The sequence below is a fragment of the Chiloscyllium plagiosum genome, unplaced genomic scaffold (assembly GCF_037043375.1).
Source record: "Chiloscyllium plagiosum isolate Xiang-an unplaced genomic scaffold, Cpla_swu_hap1 HiC_scaffold_29, whole genome shotgun sequence".
Classification (NCBI taxonomy): Eukaryota; Metazoa; Chordata; class Chondrichthyes; order Orectolobiformes; family Hemiscylliidae; genus Chiloscyllium; species Chiloscyllium plagiosum.
The window spans coordinates 34,105,650-34,124,543 of record NW_028270167.1 but is presented as its reverse complement, the minus strand read 5'-3'; the positions used below and the strand labels follow the sequence as shown (position 1 = coordinate 34,124,543).

The 18,894-nt window shown below is 41.5% G+C and overlaps 1 protein-coding gene across 1 annotated transcript in view; it reads right to left on the bottom strand.

The window, feature by feature from the left end:
* Positions 1-3,232: 3,232 nt before the first annotated feature.
* The window catches only part of LOC148142281 (uncharacterized), a 59,206-nt gene continuing 43,544 nt past the window's right edge, over positions 3,233-18,894 (bottom strand). The window contains exons 7-9 of the mRNA XM_087976564.1: positions 10,300-10,411; positions 5,437-5,561; positions 3,233-3,327 (exon numbers count right to left, since the gene is read on the bottom strand). Coding sequence (XP_087832690.1) covers positions 10,359-10,411 — 53 coding nt within the window. The 3' untranslated portion in view covers positions 3,233-3,327; positions 5,437-5,561; positions 10,300-10,358. The remainder of the gene's footprint in view (positions 3,328-5,436; positions 5,562-10,299; positions 10,412-18,894) is intronic.

The window sequence follows — 18,894 nt, the reverse complement described above, 5'->3', positions numbered from 1 at the left end:
TTAAATTGGACCATGAGGAAGTTGTCAAAAATTAGGATAAATTATTGACTTACCTTCCAGAGGAAAATCAAAATGACCTGAAAGAGTTATTACTATCACATGGATACTAAGCTGGGAAGTACTAACCTAATTATGCATAATGTAGATATAGGAATTGCTATTCTGATTAAGCAACATCCTTATAGGCATAACCCTCTAAAGTTGGTACAGGTTCAAAAAGAGATTAAATGCATCCTCCAAGATGACATAATCAAAGTATGTTACAGTGACTGGAGCTCACTCATAGTATTGGCGCCAAAACCAGATGGTAGCCAACGGTTATGCATGGCCTATTGCAAAGTCAATGCAGTTACAAAGATTCTATGTTTGGAAGACTGTGTTAAAAAGGTGGAACAAATAACCTATATTTCTAAGTTGGACTTGCTCAGAGGATACTGGCAGGTATCTTTGTCAGAAAGAGCAAAGACAATTTTGGCTTTCGTAACTCAAAATGGACTGTACCAGTTTGAAGACATGCCGTTTGGCATGAAAAATGCACCAGCCACATTTCAGTGACTGACTAATAACATAATTGCTGGACTACCCAACTGTGTCACTTTATAGATGATCTGGTAATTTTTAGTCACACATGGAAGGAACATTGGAACATTTATTAGACTTGTTTGATTGATTTTGGAAGGCAGGTTGGGTGATAAACCCCGGCTAAAAGTGAATTTGCCAAAGCCCAAGTCACCTTCCTGGGCCATGTTATTGGACATGGACAAATGGCCCCACGGAATGCAAAAACAAAGGTAACTGGGGAGTTTCCCACATCATTGATTAAAAATGAGCAGTACTTTGGTTCCTGGGATTGAATAGATTTTATTAAGAATTCGTCCAAATTTTAGCAGCGTGGCTGTTCCACTTACTGAATTGCTAAAGAAAGGCAAGAAGTTTCATTGGACAACAGACTTTTAGAAGGCATTTGACAGCTTGAAAGCTGTGTAAACCACTGCCCCTGTATTAGCCACAACTAATTACACAAAGCCATACAAGGTGGCTATCGATGCAGGTGATGTGGGTGTGTTGGTACTGTGCTCTTGCAGGAAGATGACAGGAGGATAGGAAGGCCTATTGGTATTTCTCCAGCAAATTGAAGACTCATCAGCAGAAATATTCAGCAGTTGAGAAGGAGACTTTGAACTTGGTGTTGGTGCTACAACATTTCAATGCTTATGTTACCAGTAACATGTCTGAGAAAATGATACACACTGATCAAAACCACACTGACCATAACCCATTGATGTTTGTGGAGAAATTCAAGTTTAGATTAGATTAGATTAGATTAGATTACATTACAGTGTGGAAACAGGCCCTTCAGCCCAACAAGTCCACACCGACCCGCCAAAGCGCAACCCACCCAGACCCCTACATCCACCTAGCCTTACCGAACACTACGGGCAATTTAGTATGGCCAATTCACCTGACCTGCACATCTTTGGACTGTGGGAGGAAACCGGAGCACCCGGAGGAAACCCACGCAGACACGGGGAGAATGTGCAAACTCCACACAGTCAGTCGCCTGAGGTGGGAATTGAACCCTTGTCTCTGGCGCTGTGAGGCAGCAGTGCTAACCACTGGGCCACCGTGCCGCCCACGGTGGAGCTTCTTGTTACAGCCATTCACTTTGGCAATTGTGCAGGTGGCAGGACGAGAAAACGTGACTGCCGACGCATTGTCGAGACTTCAATGAGGAATGGAGGCATTTGGTGGCAGGAGTAAAACAGACTGAAAGAGTGTAGTAGTGCATGTTTAGATGATTGTTGTCAAGGTGATGTATATATGTGTTGTAGTGTACTAAAAATTAAGGATGAGGAGGTTTTGAAATGAAGCCATCTTTGGCTATTGATGGTTCATTTCTTTAACGGGGAAGATGTGATGATGCTGCTCCTTTGACAATGTTATACTGTCCTTGGCTTTCTTTTCAGTGAGATTCTAAAAAGTCTGCCTTGGATGGGTTTTAGTCAAGAGTGTGGTGCTAGAAAAGCACAGTAGGTCAGGCAGCAGCCGATAAGCAGGAAAATCGACGTTTCTGGCATAGGCCCTTCATCAGGAAAATCCTCTTGGATGGGTTTTAGGGCAAATTTGATTATTGCTAATTGCTTCAGACAATACACTTTTGAAAAAAAAGCACTTGCACAATGAAAAGAGAGTGGCCAGTTCTCAGCTTTTCTCTGATTTGGTTTGGTTGGCAAGCAGTAATGCTTCGAAGTTGCTGATCAAAGAAACAGCTATATGGAAGAGGATGTTCCATGCTGCCACTTCTCTCTCTCTCTCTCCTGTAAGACCCTGTGTTTGATTTTACCTTTTGTGCCAAGAGGTGTTTATAGGGATTGTTGCAAGTATTTGTAACAGCATCATTAAGTCAGTAAAATCTGCTGGGGTTTTGGATAGGTTAAGTTATTCTGTATCTTGTTCTCTTTTGTTTGTGTTTCATTCAGTAACCTTATAAATAAATGCGATGTTGTTTAAAACCAAGTGGTTTAACCAGCAGCATCTCTCCTGGAATATCCGTGTTACAACTGCTTACAATAACTAGCAAAGTTAGGGTCTGGGCAACTTCTTGCAATGTTTTGAGTGGGTCTGCTCTGGTCCACAAAACTCTGGCAAACCTCCTCACTATCTGCAGTTCCTCCAATCATCGTGTAATTTGCAAACTTACTAGTCAGACCACCTACATTTTTTGCCAACTTATTTAATATATATTACAAAAGACTGGGGTGCCAGTATTGATTCCTGCAGACCACCACTAGTCACAGATCTCTAGTCAGAACACACCCTTCCCACCACAATACCTGTTTTCTATGACCAAGACAATTCTGTAGCCATCTTACCAGTTCATTGCAGATCCCATGAGACTTCACTTTCTGTACCAGCCTGACATGAGGGATCTTGGCAAAGGCCTCGCTAAAGTCCATGTAAGCAAAATCCACTTCATCAATTATCTTGGTCAATTCTCCAAAAAAACTCAATCAAGCTTACGTTCCACTTCAAATTGTTTTAAGAACTACTTTAAAAGCATTGAGCCACAATGCGTCCAAAATGGCGTCCCGAATCAGGAGATGATACAAATTGATATTGACTCTTTCAGCTGAGGTGATCTAAACTGCCCACTTAGAGTTTTCCCCTGCCCAGTTGAATATGTCTAGAATCAATAAACTGATGCATGAGATTCAGTCAAACAGTAGCGTGTTTTATGTCTTTATTCAAATGAGAAAATATGGTGATTGTGTCTTCTGCCTTCGTGAAGCATCTCCATTGGGATCACCTGGAACTTGTTAGTTAAGCCTACGAGGTAAACAAGAGAGGTTTAATTTAGCATTGAAGGGTTAGATGTGGTTCAGTGGGTGGCACTCTTGTTTTCTGTATCACAGGTTTATGCTTTCAGGGCTCATTCCAGAGATGAGCATGCATTCTGGACTGACACTTGTGCAATATAACTGAGGGAGAGCTGCATTGACCTGTTGCCACCATTTTGAGCAGAAGGTTAAGATTTCTTTCTGGCGTCCTCAGTCAAAATGGAGCCCAGGTCTAGCTATGGTTGTATTGAAGGCTGCAGACAAATACCAGTTCTTATTTATTGATAAGATCTTAGGGAGTCTTTACAGGGTGGATGTAGAGAGTATGTTTCCTCTTTTGGATAAATCTAACACCAGGGTCACACTTTCAAAATAAGGCCTTGCAAAGACAGAGATAAGGAGAATTATTTTCTCAAAGTTGGTCATGCATCTTTGGAACTCTCTCAAAACAGAGTCTGTGATTGTTTTTGGACCAGGCAGAGAGGGATAGATTCTTCATAAAGAAGGGGGTGGGAAGTTGTCTGCAGTACGTGGGAATATGAAGTAATAAGATCAACCATGATCTTATTGAAAGGAAGAGCTGGATTGATGAGCTGAGTGGCCTACTCCTGTCTCAAATTTATATATTTCTGATGTTCTTATCTGGTCATTTAATTCATTGTTTTTGGATGCTTTGACAACTTCATACATAAGTCAATGCTGGAGACCAGCTAATTGATCAAGGTCAGTTGAGGTCAGTACACTCACTGTGGGAGAAGGCTATGATTCTTGGACTTCAATGGCTAGCTCAGCAAGGACATTTAACATGAGTAACACATTTCTGAGAAGATTTGTAGCTCATGTTGGTGATAAGTGACTCTCACTGATGATGTTGTCTAGTATGGTGATGAAGCATCTGAAAACCAACCTTCAAGCTCAGTGAGCTAACTTACATACTTACGAGTAACTCAACATGAATGATCAATATGTTTTTAGAATGCAATTGGGTGGTGTAGTAGCTCAGTGATTAGCACTGTTACCTCACAGCACCAGTGACTGTCTGTATGGAGTTAACACATTCTCCCCGTGTCTGCATGGGTTTCCTTTAGGTGCTATGTTTCCTCCCACAGTCCAAAGATGTACAGGTTAGGTGGATTGGCCATGAGAAATGCAAGGTTACAGGGATGGATCTGGGAGGAATGCTCTTCATAATGTGGACTAGATGGGTCAATTGGCCCGCTTTCAAACTGTAGGGATTCTATGATTCCAAGGATACGAGGTGGTATGCTATCTATCACTTGAACTGACATAGGATATAATTGTCATAACAGTTTGATGTAATTGAAAGACCTTTTAGGCCCAAGCCAGGGGTAGTTAAGAATTAACCAATTTTTTGAGAGACTGGAATCAGACAGGACATCAGGTTGTCTTCATGTAATAAACCAAGCTGCATTTTCCAGGTAATCTGACATCTTCACACTCATGAATACAGACACTGAATCTGTTCACCTTCCCAAAACACAATGGGATTTGAACTCAAGTTCTCTGGATTATTACAAAAACCTTTTGCAACAGAATCACTAAATTACCAAGTGCTTTTAATCACAGATCTAGCTTAGAAAAACATGGAGAAAATTCATACAGACCCTGAGTAAATGTGTACGAAATAGAAAGGAATAACACAAGGTAAAATAATGGAAGTAAATTCTACAGCTGGATACAGGCAAGGGAAGTCTGTCAATTTGCTGAAAAGCCAGCAAAGCCTGCTGTATACAACTTGTCCTCCATTTATCCCATTAAGTCCTGGATCATTCTGATCAATTGATACTGCAGCCTCCAAAGCCAGGTTCTATTTCCTGAGCTGCAGTGCTCAGAAATCAATGCAGGTATTCCAGGTGGATTTAATGGAAGATCCAGATAAGTCAAGCATAACTCTAACCTCTTAAATATGCCAGCTGATTGGGCAATTGTGATACAGTGGTAATGTCCATACCTCTGGACCAGGAGACCCAGGTTCAGTCCACCTGCTCCTGTGGTATGAAATACCACCCCCACCATCTTTTAAATGGCCATTGAAGTCAATCCACTAAAAAAACCCAAGTTCCAGCTGCTATCTTACTTCCAATAGCCTGATGAGGGAGCTGTTCTAGGAATGCTGGCCCTGCAGTTATTGGCCATACAGATGTCAAAGATGGTAGCCATGCCACAGAACAATCAAGTGGGTGATGGGTAGCGTTGCAAGATCTAAATAAAATAAAATGAAAACGATTCATCAGTCCTGAGGAATAGGCATTAATCTTTACAAAGTGCTGCTGGCAAATTTAACAAAGACATTCAAGAACATTTGCAAAGTTTTAAGGAACTATCTTTTAAATACCATAAATCATGGGGTATAAGTCTTCACAGTGAATAAAACCCAATCTTTTTAATCCAAAAGATTATGCTTTTGAAAATATTCAGTTGGGATTGTATTGACTGGGGTTTAGAAAAATGAGGGAGGATCTCATAGGAACCTATATAATTCTAACGGGCCGGGACAGGTTAGATGTTAGACAGGTTAGTTCTGAAAATAGTGAATCTATGGAATTATTTAACAAAGAAGGCAGTTGAAGCTTAGTTGCTCAGTATTTTCAAGGTTGAGATAGACAGAGTTTCAGTGAGTAATGGAATTAAGGGTGATGAAGATAAAGCAGGAAAGTGGAATTAATGATTACCAGATCAGCCATGAACTCATTGAATAATGAGGTGGAGCTCGATTGACCAAAAAGCCTAGTTGTACTCCTACACCTTATTAGGAGATACTAAGATGCTATTAGTACCTTGGAACTCGGCAATTATGATGTCCAGATTCAATGAAGGGTGACAGTACAGACATGTGCAAATATGAAATTTGTACATCAGTACCAAACCTGAGGATTACAGATACAATAGCCTGATTATCATTAGTCAATTGTGGGGCGGGGTGGTGGTGGGAGGTAGTTCCTTCCTGAGTGACTTCCACCACATTGTTCAACCCAAAGAGGTTGGAAGCTCTGTGCAGTAAACCTCTCAATTTCTAAAAGACTTATCGTAAAGTTTCACATCAAAGACTACGAAAGCAGCAGGGACTCAGGATAAACTCAGTGAGTATATAAGAAAGTGACTGCACGTTAGGTAATAATGTGTAATCATGAGACGATCCATGTTAACTTGGTGGAAAATGGGGTGCCTCAGATTTTGGGTCTTCGTTTTTGATTGTTTCAAACTGGAAGCAGAAACACAAGGCACAGTAGTGACAGGCAGCTCAAGGGCAGTTTAGTCATAACAGGAGGTGTCAGAAAGATGTAGCAGCGCAAAGATAGTGCTGAGCAGAGGAAGGGAAGACAGCTGGTGTTCATACATTGGGATGGTGTTTAAATAGTGGAAGAAACTGAAAAAGGTTGTAGTGTTCATTTTGTATTTGAGGTTAATTCTGTCCAACCAAAATGGAGCAACAATCTGCATGCAACGAATGTCAAAATTACAACTGATTAGAAAAATGTGGAGGATATAAGCATTCAGTGTCACCTTAACTAGTATCTCCAGTTCTGATGAACAAGTAACAAGAAAGATGTGTCAGAAGTCATGCAGAGAGGAGATTCAAATTGATGGTCAGTGTCAGAGGGTTGACTTAAATGGAGGAACATGAACCTCTTAGGGAAAGTGGAGGAACGAAAAGATCACAGAAAGAGTAAGATATGTAAGAGTATAGAAAAAGTCATTTTGCAAAGTAATTCTAAACTCATTCAAAGAATATAGTTAATCATAAAATCCCTGCACTGTAGAAGCAGGCCGCTTGGCCCATTAAGTCGATGCTGACCCTCTGAAGAGCACCTCACTCAGATCCCTCCCACCCCACCCCCCAATCTCTATAATCTTGCATTTCCCATGGCTAACCCACCTAGCCTACACATTCCTGGACTCAAATTAGATTAGAATCCCTACTGGGCCATTTGGCCCAATAAATCCACACCGGCTCTCCAAATGAGCAACCCTCCCAGACACATTCTCCTAGCCTATATTTATTCCTGACTAATGCACCTAACACTATGGACAATTTAGCATGGCCAATTCACCTTAACCTGCACATCTTTGGACTGTGGGAGGAAACCAGAGCACCTAGAGGAAACCTACGCAGACATGGGGAGAATGTGCAAACTCCACACAGACAGTTGCCCAATGCTGGAATCGAACCTGAGTCCCTGGTGCTGTGAGGCAGCAGTGCTAACCACTGATCCACAGTGCATCGCCAATCCACCTAACCTGCACATCTTTGGATGATGTGAGGAAACCAGAGCACCCGGAGGAAACCCACGTAAACACAGGGAGAATGTGCAAACTCCCACACAGACAGTCACCCAATGCTGGAATTGAGCCTCCATCCCTGGCGCTGTACTAGCCACTGAGCCACAATAGGGATGGTGTACTGGTAATGTCACTAGGCTAGAAAGCATAGATGCTCAGACTATTGGTAAAGGAATGTTGTTTCAAATCCCATCATGGTAGCTTGTGGAAATTAAATTAAATCACTAAATATGCAGTAGAAAACTAGTCTCATGACAACTACCACTGACTGTTGTAAAATTCCACCTGGTTTGCTAATCTCTTTAGGGAAGGAATTCTCTGGCCAAAATGTCTCCAGAGCTTCAGCAATGCACTTGGCAGCAAACCACTCAGTTCAAAGTCAACTAGGGCCACAACTCCCTCCTTTCCAGTCACATTTCCATTCCCCTAAAGAACAGAGATAGTTTTAGAGCTGATATCAGGAACTTTCTATTCACGCAAAGATTGATCAACATGTAAATTTCCCAAAAGACCAACAGAAGCCAAATCTCTGGATTCTTTGAAACAATTAGAGGCTGAAATGGGGAGCGATGGTGGGAGGGTGAAATTAGAATCACATTACATACATAAATCTAGATGGACTGAATGTCACAGAAGAATTGCCAGTTTTTTTTGTAATGGTGCAGAAGGAGGCTGTTTTAAGACCCCTGTCATAGAAAACATACAATATTCTGTACCAACAAGTTCAGAACGCTTTGTCATTGTGAGGGCCAAAACATTATAAGCTTGAAGAACATATTAAATGAATTTGCAATCTTCCATTCTTTAATAATATTTGTTTTCGTTGTTTAGCACTTTGCTAAAATGACTTTTGTTTATGGAATTTGATTAAATTCAGAATATTATGCAGAAGTACTTAAGGACAACTTAGCTTCTGAACACTAAAATTAAGGAATAGTAGAGTTCCTGTTGGGTTTCTCTCCTGTAAATTAAACCTTCTTTCTGCTCAGTTAATTTTCTATTGACTGCGCATTATTAGATTAAGAAAAGACACAGATCATAATCAGAACTGTTAAAGTTGTTAAACTGTTGAAGTTCCATTTATCAAAGAAGCATTGTTCTAAAACCACAGTGCTTCCTTTTACCCTGCTTCCTTTCTCAGATGATCTCACGGCTGAATCAGCCTTAATGTTGCACAATCTGGTTGATCCCTGCACAGCATCATGTAAGATGCTACTTACTATGAAGGAAAATTTGAAGACTGTCTGACAAAGGTTACAATTTTCCTATAGATTCTCAGTACTACCAGGAACAAAAACAATGCTCTGTGACTTAAAAAATGTAAAAGTTACATTAAAATTTAGTCTCTCAATTTATTTTTGGGTACATAGATAACAATAATAATAAATGGATTCTCTATTACCCCATGTTTAATTTTACTTGATGTGAGATTAAATATCTAATTGTGCAAAGACCAAAGTAAATTATGTTTTTAATTTTCCATTATGTGATGTGTTTTTTGACAGTGTATTGCATGTGAAGAACTTTAACTGTCATTAAGTTAAAGTTAATGACAGTCAAAGTTATTCACATGCAATACGCTGAGAATTTCACTATCATGTCATCAATTATACAAAGTGTTATTTATTTTTGTCACACCTAGGAACTGACTGGTTTCGCAACTTTAAAATTACTGCACAGAATGTGACTGAAAACATATCTTCATGTTCATCGAACTATATGAAAGTAGTAACCACAGATCAAACTGCCTTCCAATATTCCATTCTTCGAAGTGCTTTTGGGTTGCACATTTTCTGGCTCATGATAAGGAACATTATTTTGATCTTGTTGCATCTTTTAAACGTAAAATCTCCTTTTGCCAAATCCATTTTGTTGCCAAATTGTTCCATTTCCAAAACTATTTATTTGAAGAGGATAAAACCTATCATATTTTATAGTAACAAGCAAGAGTTGCCAATATAACAATATCTAATTATTGGCCTCTAGTTTGCCTCCAAAATTGACAATATGAAACCATCTTGCAAACTTGGAGTTCTAGTTAGATGGTGGAAGGTCATCTTGTAGATTGTGTAATGCTGAGTTAACATGACCAGTGTTAACATTTCCAAACCTTTCAAATGACGTTTTTGGTAATTGCTTAACCTTTTTTGTATTTGGAGATCAGTTAGGTGGAGTTAGTGGACAGAAACCACTGTGAAAAGCACTTAAGCTTTACCCTAAGGCATAATTATTGTATCCTTTCATTTTTACTCAGTTTATCTATTAATGACAGAATAATGAAATGAATTTGTGTTCTATAATGTAACTTCTGAGTAAAATGCCATATCAATATTTACAAGCAAATTTTCACTCACAGTGCAGCTTTAAGGTAGGAGCAAGTGCCATGTAACTTCAGAGATGTGTAAGCAGAGAAAGGAATCTGATACATGCTCTCTGTGTAAAACAGTTCCTCGAAAGGTGGCAATCATGTTGGTCACAAAAAGGGCGACTTGAATTAATCAAAATTGAGGAGATAACAGTAGTATTGCATTTACCTCCATACAGCTTGTAATTTCTACTAAATCCTTCTGGCCTATTTTGAATTACCTTCATTTAGCATTCCAATTGTTTGGTGCTAATTCATTGGCAGGTTGGATGTGTGATGTTGAGAAAGTCATACCTTTGTTTCTCTCTCCCTCACCCTTTGCTTTAAGACATGGCTTCTCCAATGGAGCATCCTCAACTGTCAGGTGTACATTTCTTCCTGGGAGCTCTTCTTGGACAATCTTTATCTGGAAAAGCAAAAGGGTACACATGATTAATTTTTTGGTCATTGTCATGTTAAAAGGGATGAAGACATGTGACATCCAAAGCTGTGGGCAGTACCAACTTCCCTGGATCAAACAATCCTTGGGTTGATTTTTCCCATTTGTTCGTTAACTGTCGATTTTGAGGAATTTCATGGACAGTTGTGCTAGGCCATGAAGGATGTGCTTTCCGATCCCTAGACTGTGCAGTCTTCATGGCGCCATATTTTAACTCTGGCTGTGCACCACTTCAAATGCCTCAAACCTGGAATTGCCCTTCGCTGCACAGTGTCAGAGAGCGGCAGTTTCATGCCCCATTTTGCTGTCAAGGACATGGAGGTCTCGGAGCACCAGATGGTAATGAGGAGGGCTATCCTCTTTCCTAGGACTGCCAGAGGACACCATGGCATCAGACAGTGCCAACCAGGTCACTGCCACTTCCATGGTTCAGTGGAAGGTCCCGAATGCTGTGAGAAGGTCAATGACCTGCCGCACACCGCAGGGTAAGTGCCACCCGTCTTCTCTCTGATACCCCACACTCATTCTAACTCTGCCACCTCACCCACCGCCCACTAAAATTCATGGTCTGCAGCTCTCATTATTTCTTGCAGCATTGCCGCTCAATGGCTCTCGTCCATCATCATGCAAATCCTTCCTACTCTCTGTACTTTTCATTTGGGACCTCACACCTTTCTGTATCTGCACCAGCAATACCAAACATTCCAGACCCTCCAATCTCCCAATCTCACTCAATCCCTCGTTTTCCCACATTGTAGGAGACAATGGCCCTCAAATATGTCATGAGGGCCATAATAACATCCTGGGGTTTACCACTGACTGAAAACTGAACAGAAATCCCCAGATAAATAAAGTGGCTACATGACCAGGACACAGGCCAGGAATCCTACAGTGAGTAACTGACCTCCTGACCCCCAAAGCCTGCCCACCATCCACAAAGCACAAGTTGGGAATTGATGGAACATTGCCCACTTGCCTGGATGGGTGCAACTCCAACACCATTCAAAAAACTTGACACCACCCATGACAATTAATGTGCATCACATCCTTAAGCATCCACTGCCTCCAGCACTGAGCTTAGTACTAGCAATGTGTACTACCTCCAAGATGCAGAAATTTTCCACAGCTCCTTAGATATCGTCTTTCAAACCCACAACTGCTACCATCTAGAACCATTTCATTTGGCTGGCACAATGGTTAGCACTGCAGCCTCACAGCGCTCGGGACTCGGGTTCGATTCCAGCCTTGGGCAACTGTCTGTGTGAAGTTTGCACATGCTCCCCGTGTCTGTGTGGGTTTCCTCCGAGTACTCCGGCTTCCTCCCACAGTCCAAAGATGTTCAGGTCAGGTGAATTGACCATGCTAAATTGCCCATTGTGTTAGATGCATTAGTCAGGGGTAAATATAGGATGGGGTATGGGGCTGGATAGGTGCTCTTCGGCGGGTCGGTGTGGACTTGTTAGGCCGAAGGACCTGTTTCCATACTGTAGGGAATCTAAGCTAGAAGGGCAAGGGCAGCAGATACAGAGGAACACCACTATCTGCAAGCTCCCCTCCAAGCCACTCAGCATCCTGGCTTGGGAACATATTGCCATCCTTTCACTGTGGCTGGCTCGAAATCCTGGAACACCCTGCTCAGAGCATTGCAGGTCAGTCTACAGCAGATGGACTGCAATGATTCAAGTGGGCAGCTCATCACCTTCTCAAGAGCAATCGAGAGGAAGCGATGCTGCAGTGATAATGTCACCGGATCAGTAATCCCGAACCCCAGGTTAATGCTCAAGGTTCGAACCTAATTGTGGCAGATGGTGAAATTTTAATTCAATAATAATCGAGAAGATAAACAGACAGCCCAGAGGAGACCGATAGAAAACCCAGCTGCTTCACTAATCGTCTTTAGGTGCAGTAATCTGCCATCCTTACCTGGTCCAGCCTACATGTGATTCCAGCACCACTGTGATGTGGTTGATTCCCAACTACCCTCTGGGCAATTAGAGATGGGCCTCAAAAGCTGACCCAGCTGGTGATTCCCATATGCGATGAATGAATGAAACATAATACAGGGAGTGGGGTGGCTGACTTTCCATTTTACATCTGTTATGAGGGGCTTCTTGAGGCTTGTTAGAATTCGGTGAGAGTGCCAAACAGTTTCAAGCCTCCCTGCCCTCTCCCATCCTATTATGGTGTAGCTCACTCTCTCCCTTGTCTTCTGTATGCACCATCAGCATTCAGACAGACATCAGCTGCCAGCTCCTTGTCCAGCTCTGAGGGAGAAGCCACAGATTCCTCATGGAAAGCACAGGCTAGTCTATCTCCTGCGCTCTCCACCAGTTTGGATACTGACACTTAAAGCAAGCACTTCATCCAGATTGGACTTGGGAGCACATTCTGGTAAACACATCATTGCTATGTGTCTGCGGCTGGCATGGACTGCCAAAGTCCACACACCTTCTCAGCACCAGGTAGGAGAAGACCCCACGCCATTGGCTGTTAATAATATCACGCAAATGTACAATCAGACATGGGCGCAGCAGGGAGGTTTGTCAGAGACATTTGGTAAACTGGATCAAAGGTTGGAGCAGTCTCCCACTCTCATCTCTGCCATGCTGGCTGTGGCCCATGTGTGTTTGGTTGTCTCCGTGGACAGGTAGGCAGCCGCAAAGGGATGATGGGTCCAGCAGACTCTCAGGACACTCTAGACACTGGTCTCTTCACCTCTGCCCTCCCTGCAGCCCCCACATCCCTGTGGTTGCTCAAGCCAAAGACACAAGGTCGCTCTGATCATGTCGGGACTCTTGAGCCACAATCATCTCCAGAGTTGTCCGGCCAAACCCTCAAAGTGAACACACTGCACAAGAGAGCAGGCTTCCTCCCTGAAACTGTATCCAGACAAATGTTATGGACTAAGCCAGACTACTCAAAACATTCTTAAATAGGCCATATCTTTGCAATTGGTTTCGGTAAGTGTACAGTGAAAATTACCCAGATTACGTTGGCTAGGTTGACTACTAGATTTTAAAACAGACAAAAATGTATTCACAAAATTACACAATGAAACACAAAGAACAGAATAAAGAACCCCTATGCAACTCAACCTATCCAACTAGACTTAATTATGCTGTTCCGAATATACACAACAGTCCCAATCAGCAAACTCCCTTTAAAACCCGGTATCAATGGAACACAGGCTGAAGTTGAAGGGCAGAATGAGAGAGAGAGAGAGTTTCCACACAGCTCCCTGTTGAACTTCTCACCAGGTCAGACTGAACTAAAACTGCTCAGCTAGAGAGCTGACCACTCCCCTCTCTTTATTCAGGTCACTTCTAAAACATGACAACTTTGGCCTGAAGTCTCATCTGTTTACAGATAAACAAAAGGCCTCTCAAATTCCATTTCAGTTCTGTACCAAACCAGACCGATCGGGGCCCGGCCTGGTTTACTGCCCCTCTGAAAAAAATCAAGGGCAGAGTCTCCTTGAGCCAAGGAACAGCTTTGTGACACCTCCCCCCTTAAAAAAAATCCACCAATACCAAAAGATGACTCCATTTTAACCCTTCAAAACCTGGTTAGTAGTCTAAACACACACATAGACACTATACTAACTATAAACTTACAAACATGCACAACCCTATGCAAATTCAGGCTGCAGTACACCCATCACCGAATGCCTTTGTATCTCATTCGAGTCTCGATAACACATCAGCAATCATGTTTTCGTGACCTGTCACCTGCACAGTTGTCAAATTGAATGGCTGTAACAACAATCTCCATCTAAACAGGCTGGCATTTTTGTCCTTAAATTTTTCCACAAATGCCAATGGGTCTCAGATGCATTGCTAGTAACATAGACACTGAAATGTTGTTATGCCAACACCAAGCTTTAGGTCTCGTTCTGCACCATTGCATATTTCTATTGATGAACATTCAACTTGCTGGAAAAATACCCAATGTGTCTTTCTATTCCCTCATCATCCTCCTGCAGGAGCACCGCACTGACACCCACATCACTGGCATCGATAGCCATCTTGAAAGGCTTTGTGTAATCAGGTGTGGCTAACACTGGGCAGTGGTTAACACAGTTTGTAGGCTGTTAAATGCCTTTTGACAGTCTGTTGTCTACTGAAACATCTTGCTCTTTTTTAGCAATTCGGTGAGTGGAGCAGCCACACTGCTAAAGTTTAGCACACACTTCCAGTAAAATCCACACAACCCCAGGAACTGTAGTACTGCTATTTTTGTCGGTGTGGGAAATTCCCCAATTACTTTAGTCTTTACATCTCGTGGGGCCATTTGTCCATGTCCAATAACATGGTCCAGGAAGGTGACTTGGGCATTGGCAAATTCACTTTTAGTTAGGTTTACCACCAAGCCTGCCTTCCAAAATCGATTGTACAAGTCTGATAAATGCTGTAAATGTTCTTTCCATGAGTGAGTAAAAATCACCAGGTCATCAATATACATCACACAGTTGGGTAAACCAGCAATGAACTTATTAGTCAGTCTCTGAAATGTGGCTAGAGTGTTTTTCTTACCAAGTGGCATGACTTTGAACTGTTATAGTCCATTTAGCATAACGAAACCTGAAATTGCCTTTGCTTTCTCTGACAGAGGTACTTGCCAGTAGCCTCTGAGCAAGTCCAACTTGGAAATTAAGTTGCTTGTCCCACTTTTTTAACACAGTCCTCCAACCGTGGAATTGGATATGCATCAGCCTTTGTAACTGGCTTTGGCACCATTACTATGGGTGCGCTCCAGTCACTGTAACTCACTTCAATTATGCCATCTTGGAGTATACGCTCTCTTTCCTTCTGAACCTGTGCCAACTTTAGAGGGTGATGCCTATAAGGATGTTGCTTAATCGGAACAGCATCTCCTATATCCACATCATGCACATTTAGGTTAGTACTTCCCAGTTTGTTTCTGCATAACTCCCATGTGACAATAATAACTCTTTCAGGTAATTTTGATTTTCTTGTGGAAGGTAGCTCAATAATTTATCCCGATTTTTGACAACTCCTGCATTGTCCAATTTGATTTGAGGAATGTCCAATTCAGAATCATCTGAACTTGGTTATTCCTTCAGTGCTGTAGTCATTAACACCTTCTCCTCTTGCTTTCCTTCCCTATCAAAATACCTTTGAGCATATTCACATGACACACTCTGTGAGATTTCTTCCTGTCTGGAGTCCTTACCAAGTAGTTCACCTCACTCAATTTCTTCTCAATTTGATAAGGTCCACTAAACCTTGCTTTTAAAGGCTCACCTGTTAAAGTAACACCAATACCTTATCTCCAATTGCAAAATTGTGAATTTGTGATTTCTTATCTGTTTCATCATATGCTGTGATATTTTTAGCTGCTGTCCAGCCAACTCTCCAGCTCTATTTAATTGTTCACTAAAATTTGACACATAGTCCAAATGGGTGGTCTCTGAATTCTGATTTATTAATATCTCTTTAATCAATTTTAACGGTCCTCTTACCTCATGCCCAAAAATTAATTCAAATGGACTGAATTTGGTCAATTCACTCGGTGCATCTCTGTTCGCAGCCCTTAACACGATCTTTAGTGTTTGATGCCATCTCTCTAGCGCTCCCTGTGATTCCGGGTGGTATGCAGTAGATTTGAATTGCTTTATTCCCAAGTTATCCATAACCTCCTTGAATAGTTTGGATGTGAAGTTTGAGCCTTGATCTGACTGGATCTCTATTGGTAATCCATATCTAGTAAAAAAAATTAAGTAATTCTTCTACAACCCTTTTAGCTATAATGTTGCATAATGGGATTGCCTCTGGAAATCTAATTGACACATCCATTATTGTTAATAAATACTTATTCCCACTTTTTGTTTGAGGTAGGGAACCTACACAATCAATCAAGACTCTTGCAAACTCAAATGTTGGAATAGATATTAAAGGTGCAGGTTTTATTATTGCCTGTGTTTTTCCAATTAGCTGACATGTATGACATGCCTGGCAAAATTCAATTACATTCTTGCGTAGTCCAGGCCAGTAAAAATGTCTTTGTATTTTAGCTTGAGTGTTCCTCACCCCTAAATGACCTCTAAGAGGTAGCTCATGCACCACTCACGGCGCCTCCTTTCTATACTCTACGGGCAAAACAATTTGATGAATCTCTGCCCATTTCTCATCTGCTTGAATGTGTGATGGTCTCCATTTCCTCATTAAGACATCATTTGTGAAGCAATAACACACAGGAATGCATTCACTTTCTTTCTGAGTAAATGCCCTTTGATATAACTGTTTTAACTCCATCTTTCTGCTGTAACTCAATCAGTTTAGCAGAGCTTAAGATACTTGCATGTTTACCTATTTGCTCCTTCTCTGTTCCATTTATCTGATCAAAGAAAGTCTCGGATAAAGCTATGTCAGCTTCCTTATCTGTGCCTTTTGATCTCTCCTGCTTCAGCTTGTGTCTCTGTGATCTTGTGATCAAACAATCAGGGAAAATTCCTGGAAAAACATTCGCCATGTTTTCAGTTACCTGCGACTTCACTGGCTTTTCAACTAGGCTAGGCAGCACGCCTACCAGTGAATCGCTATGTCATTTGCAAGGGCAAATTGTATTTCTGGAGCTGAGAGTTTGCTTAGTACTCCTATCACAAATTCTCCACTCTTCTCTGGACTCTCTAGCCTCACTTTACATAACTGAGCACTTTTTGTCTCAACATGAATTCCTGTTACCAGTACCTTTTCTGGCAATAGTCCCTCAGGAGTGCATATCTCCTCAACCTTCAGTATCACAGACTGAGAGGATCCTGTGTCCCTTAATATTGTAACCTCCTTACCAACTACTCCTGGCCTATGTGAATAAACTTTACCCTTGCATGTATATTTTTTAAGCAGATCTAGTACTTCTTCCTTAATCAACTTCTGATCATCTTGTACACTCTGAGGCAGTTGTCTAACTTACCTTGTGCTTTTAGTTACTAGTGCAACAAACCTTCCAGGCTTGTCTGGTTTTCCTACATCTGGCTTTCTCCTCGCCCACCAACTCTGTGATTTGTGTGGCCAACTTTATTATAATGAAAACACCGGAGACTTTTATCTTTTTTGTCCCCCTCAAGGGTTTCTTTTTTACCCTGTGGTAGTTATCTTTATGATCTTCACTGAGGTCTACCTTTCCATTTCCATGTGAGGATTTCTCTTTGCCCCAATTTCTATTGCCCCCAGTCTCATGGACTGAAACTGATTCCGGAAGCCGAACCGAGTTTTATGGACCAGCTCATAATCATCAGTCCCTTCAGCTGCTAACCTTGCTGTTTTAACTCTCTGCTCTTCCATATGAGTTTGCACTACTTCAGGCAGTGAATTTTTGAATTCCTCCAAAATAATTACCTCTCTTAGAGCATCATAGGTTTGCTCGATCTTTAAAGCTCTTATCCATCTATCAAAATGACTCTGTTTGATCGTTTCAAACTCAATCTAGGTTTGACCTGGGTGCCTCCTTAGATTCCTAAAACATTGTCTGTAGGCTTCTGGTACAAGCTCATATGCACTTAAAATGGCTTTTTCACCTCCTCATACTCCCCAGATACCTCACGATGCAAATACCTCATGAGCCCTACCTACAAGTTTCATTTGGATCAACAAAACCCACATTGCCACTGGCCAACTGCATTTGTTTAGCCACCTTTTCAAATGAGATCCTATATCCTTCTTAACAAATTTAGGGAATGCTTGGACATACTTAAGCAAACTTGGACATACTCACTGGGATTCTGACTAACAGGGGCTTGCTCATCCTCACTCTCTTCCTCACTAAGCTGACCTTCAGCCTTTCTCTCCAGCCTTTTAAGCTGACTTTCCTTTTTAAGTGTCAGTGTTTGAAATTCAAAAGCTCTCTCTTTTACTTTCTCTGCTTTCTCTTTTTCCCACTCCTCTGCTGCTCTCTCTTTTTCCCTCTCTTCTCCATTTAATTGTAACTCACCTGTTCATTTCTTCTGCCCTTATCTCTCGCCTCTAACTCAAGCTGCTTCATTTGCAATTGAGTTCTTGCCATCTCAAAAGATTCTGATGGTTTCTCCAGCAAGTTTAAATGCTGAGCTACTGCTGTAATTATCTCTCCTTTCCTCACAGAAGCAGGCAGATCCAATTCCAGCTTCTCTGTTGATTCTTGCAACTTGGTCTTATTCACCTTTTGCAAAACTTCCAAAGTCACTGCATCCATACCCAGAAAACGTTTGGCGACTGAAAGAACAATTCCTATCCCAAGCTTTGTCTACTCATCCAAACAAACACCTGAAATAAAGACACTAGCACATACCACTCACTGTTTAAAATCCCGGAAGAACCCACAATCTGTTATGGACTAAGCCAGACCATTCAAAACATTCTTAAACAGGCAATTCAGACCATATCTTTGCAATTTGTTTTGGTAAGTGTACAGTGAAAATTACACAGATTACGTTGGTTAGGTTGACTACTAGA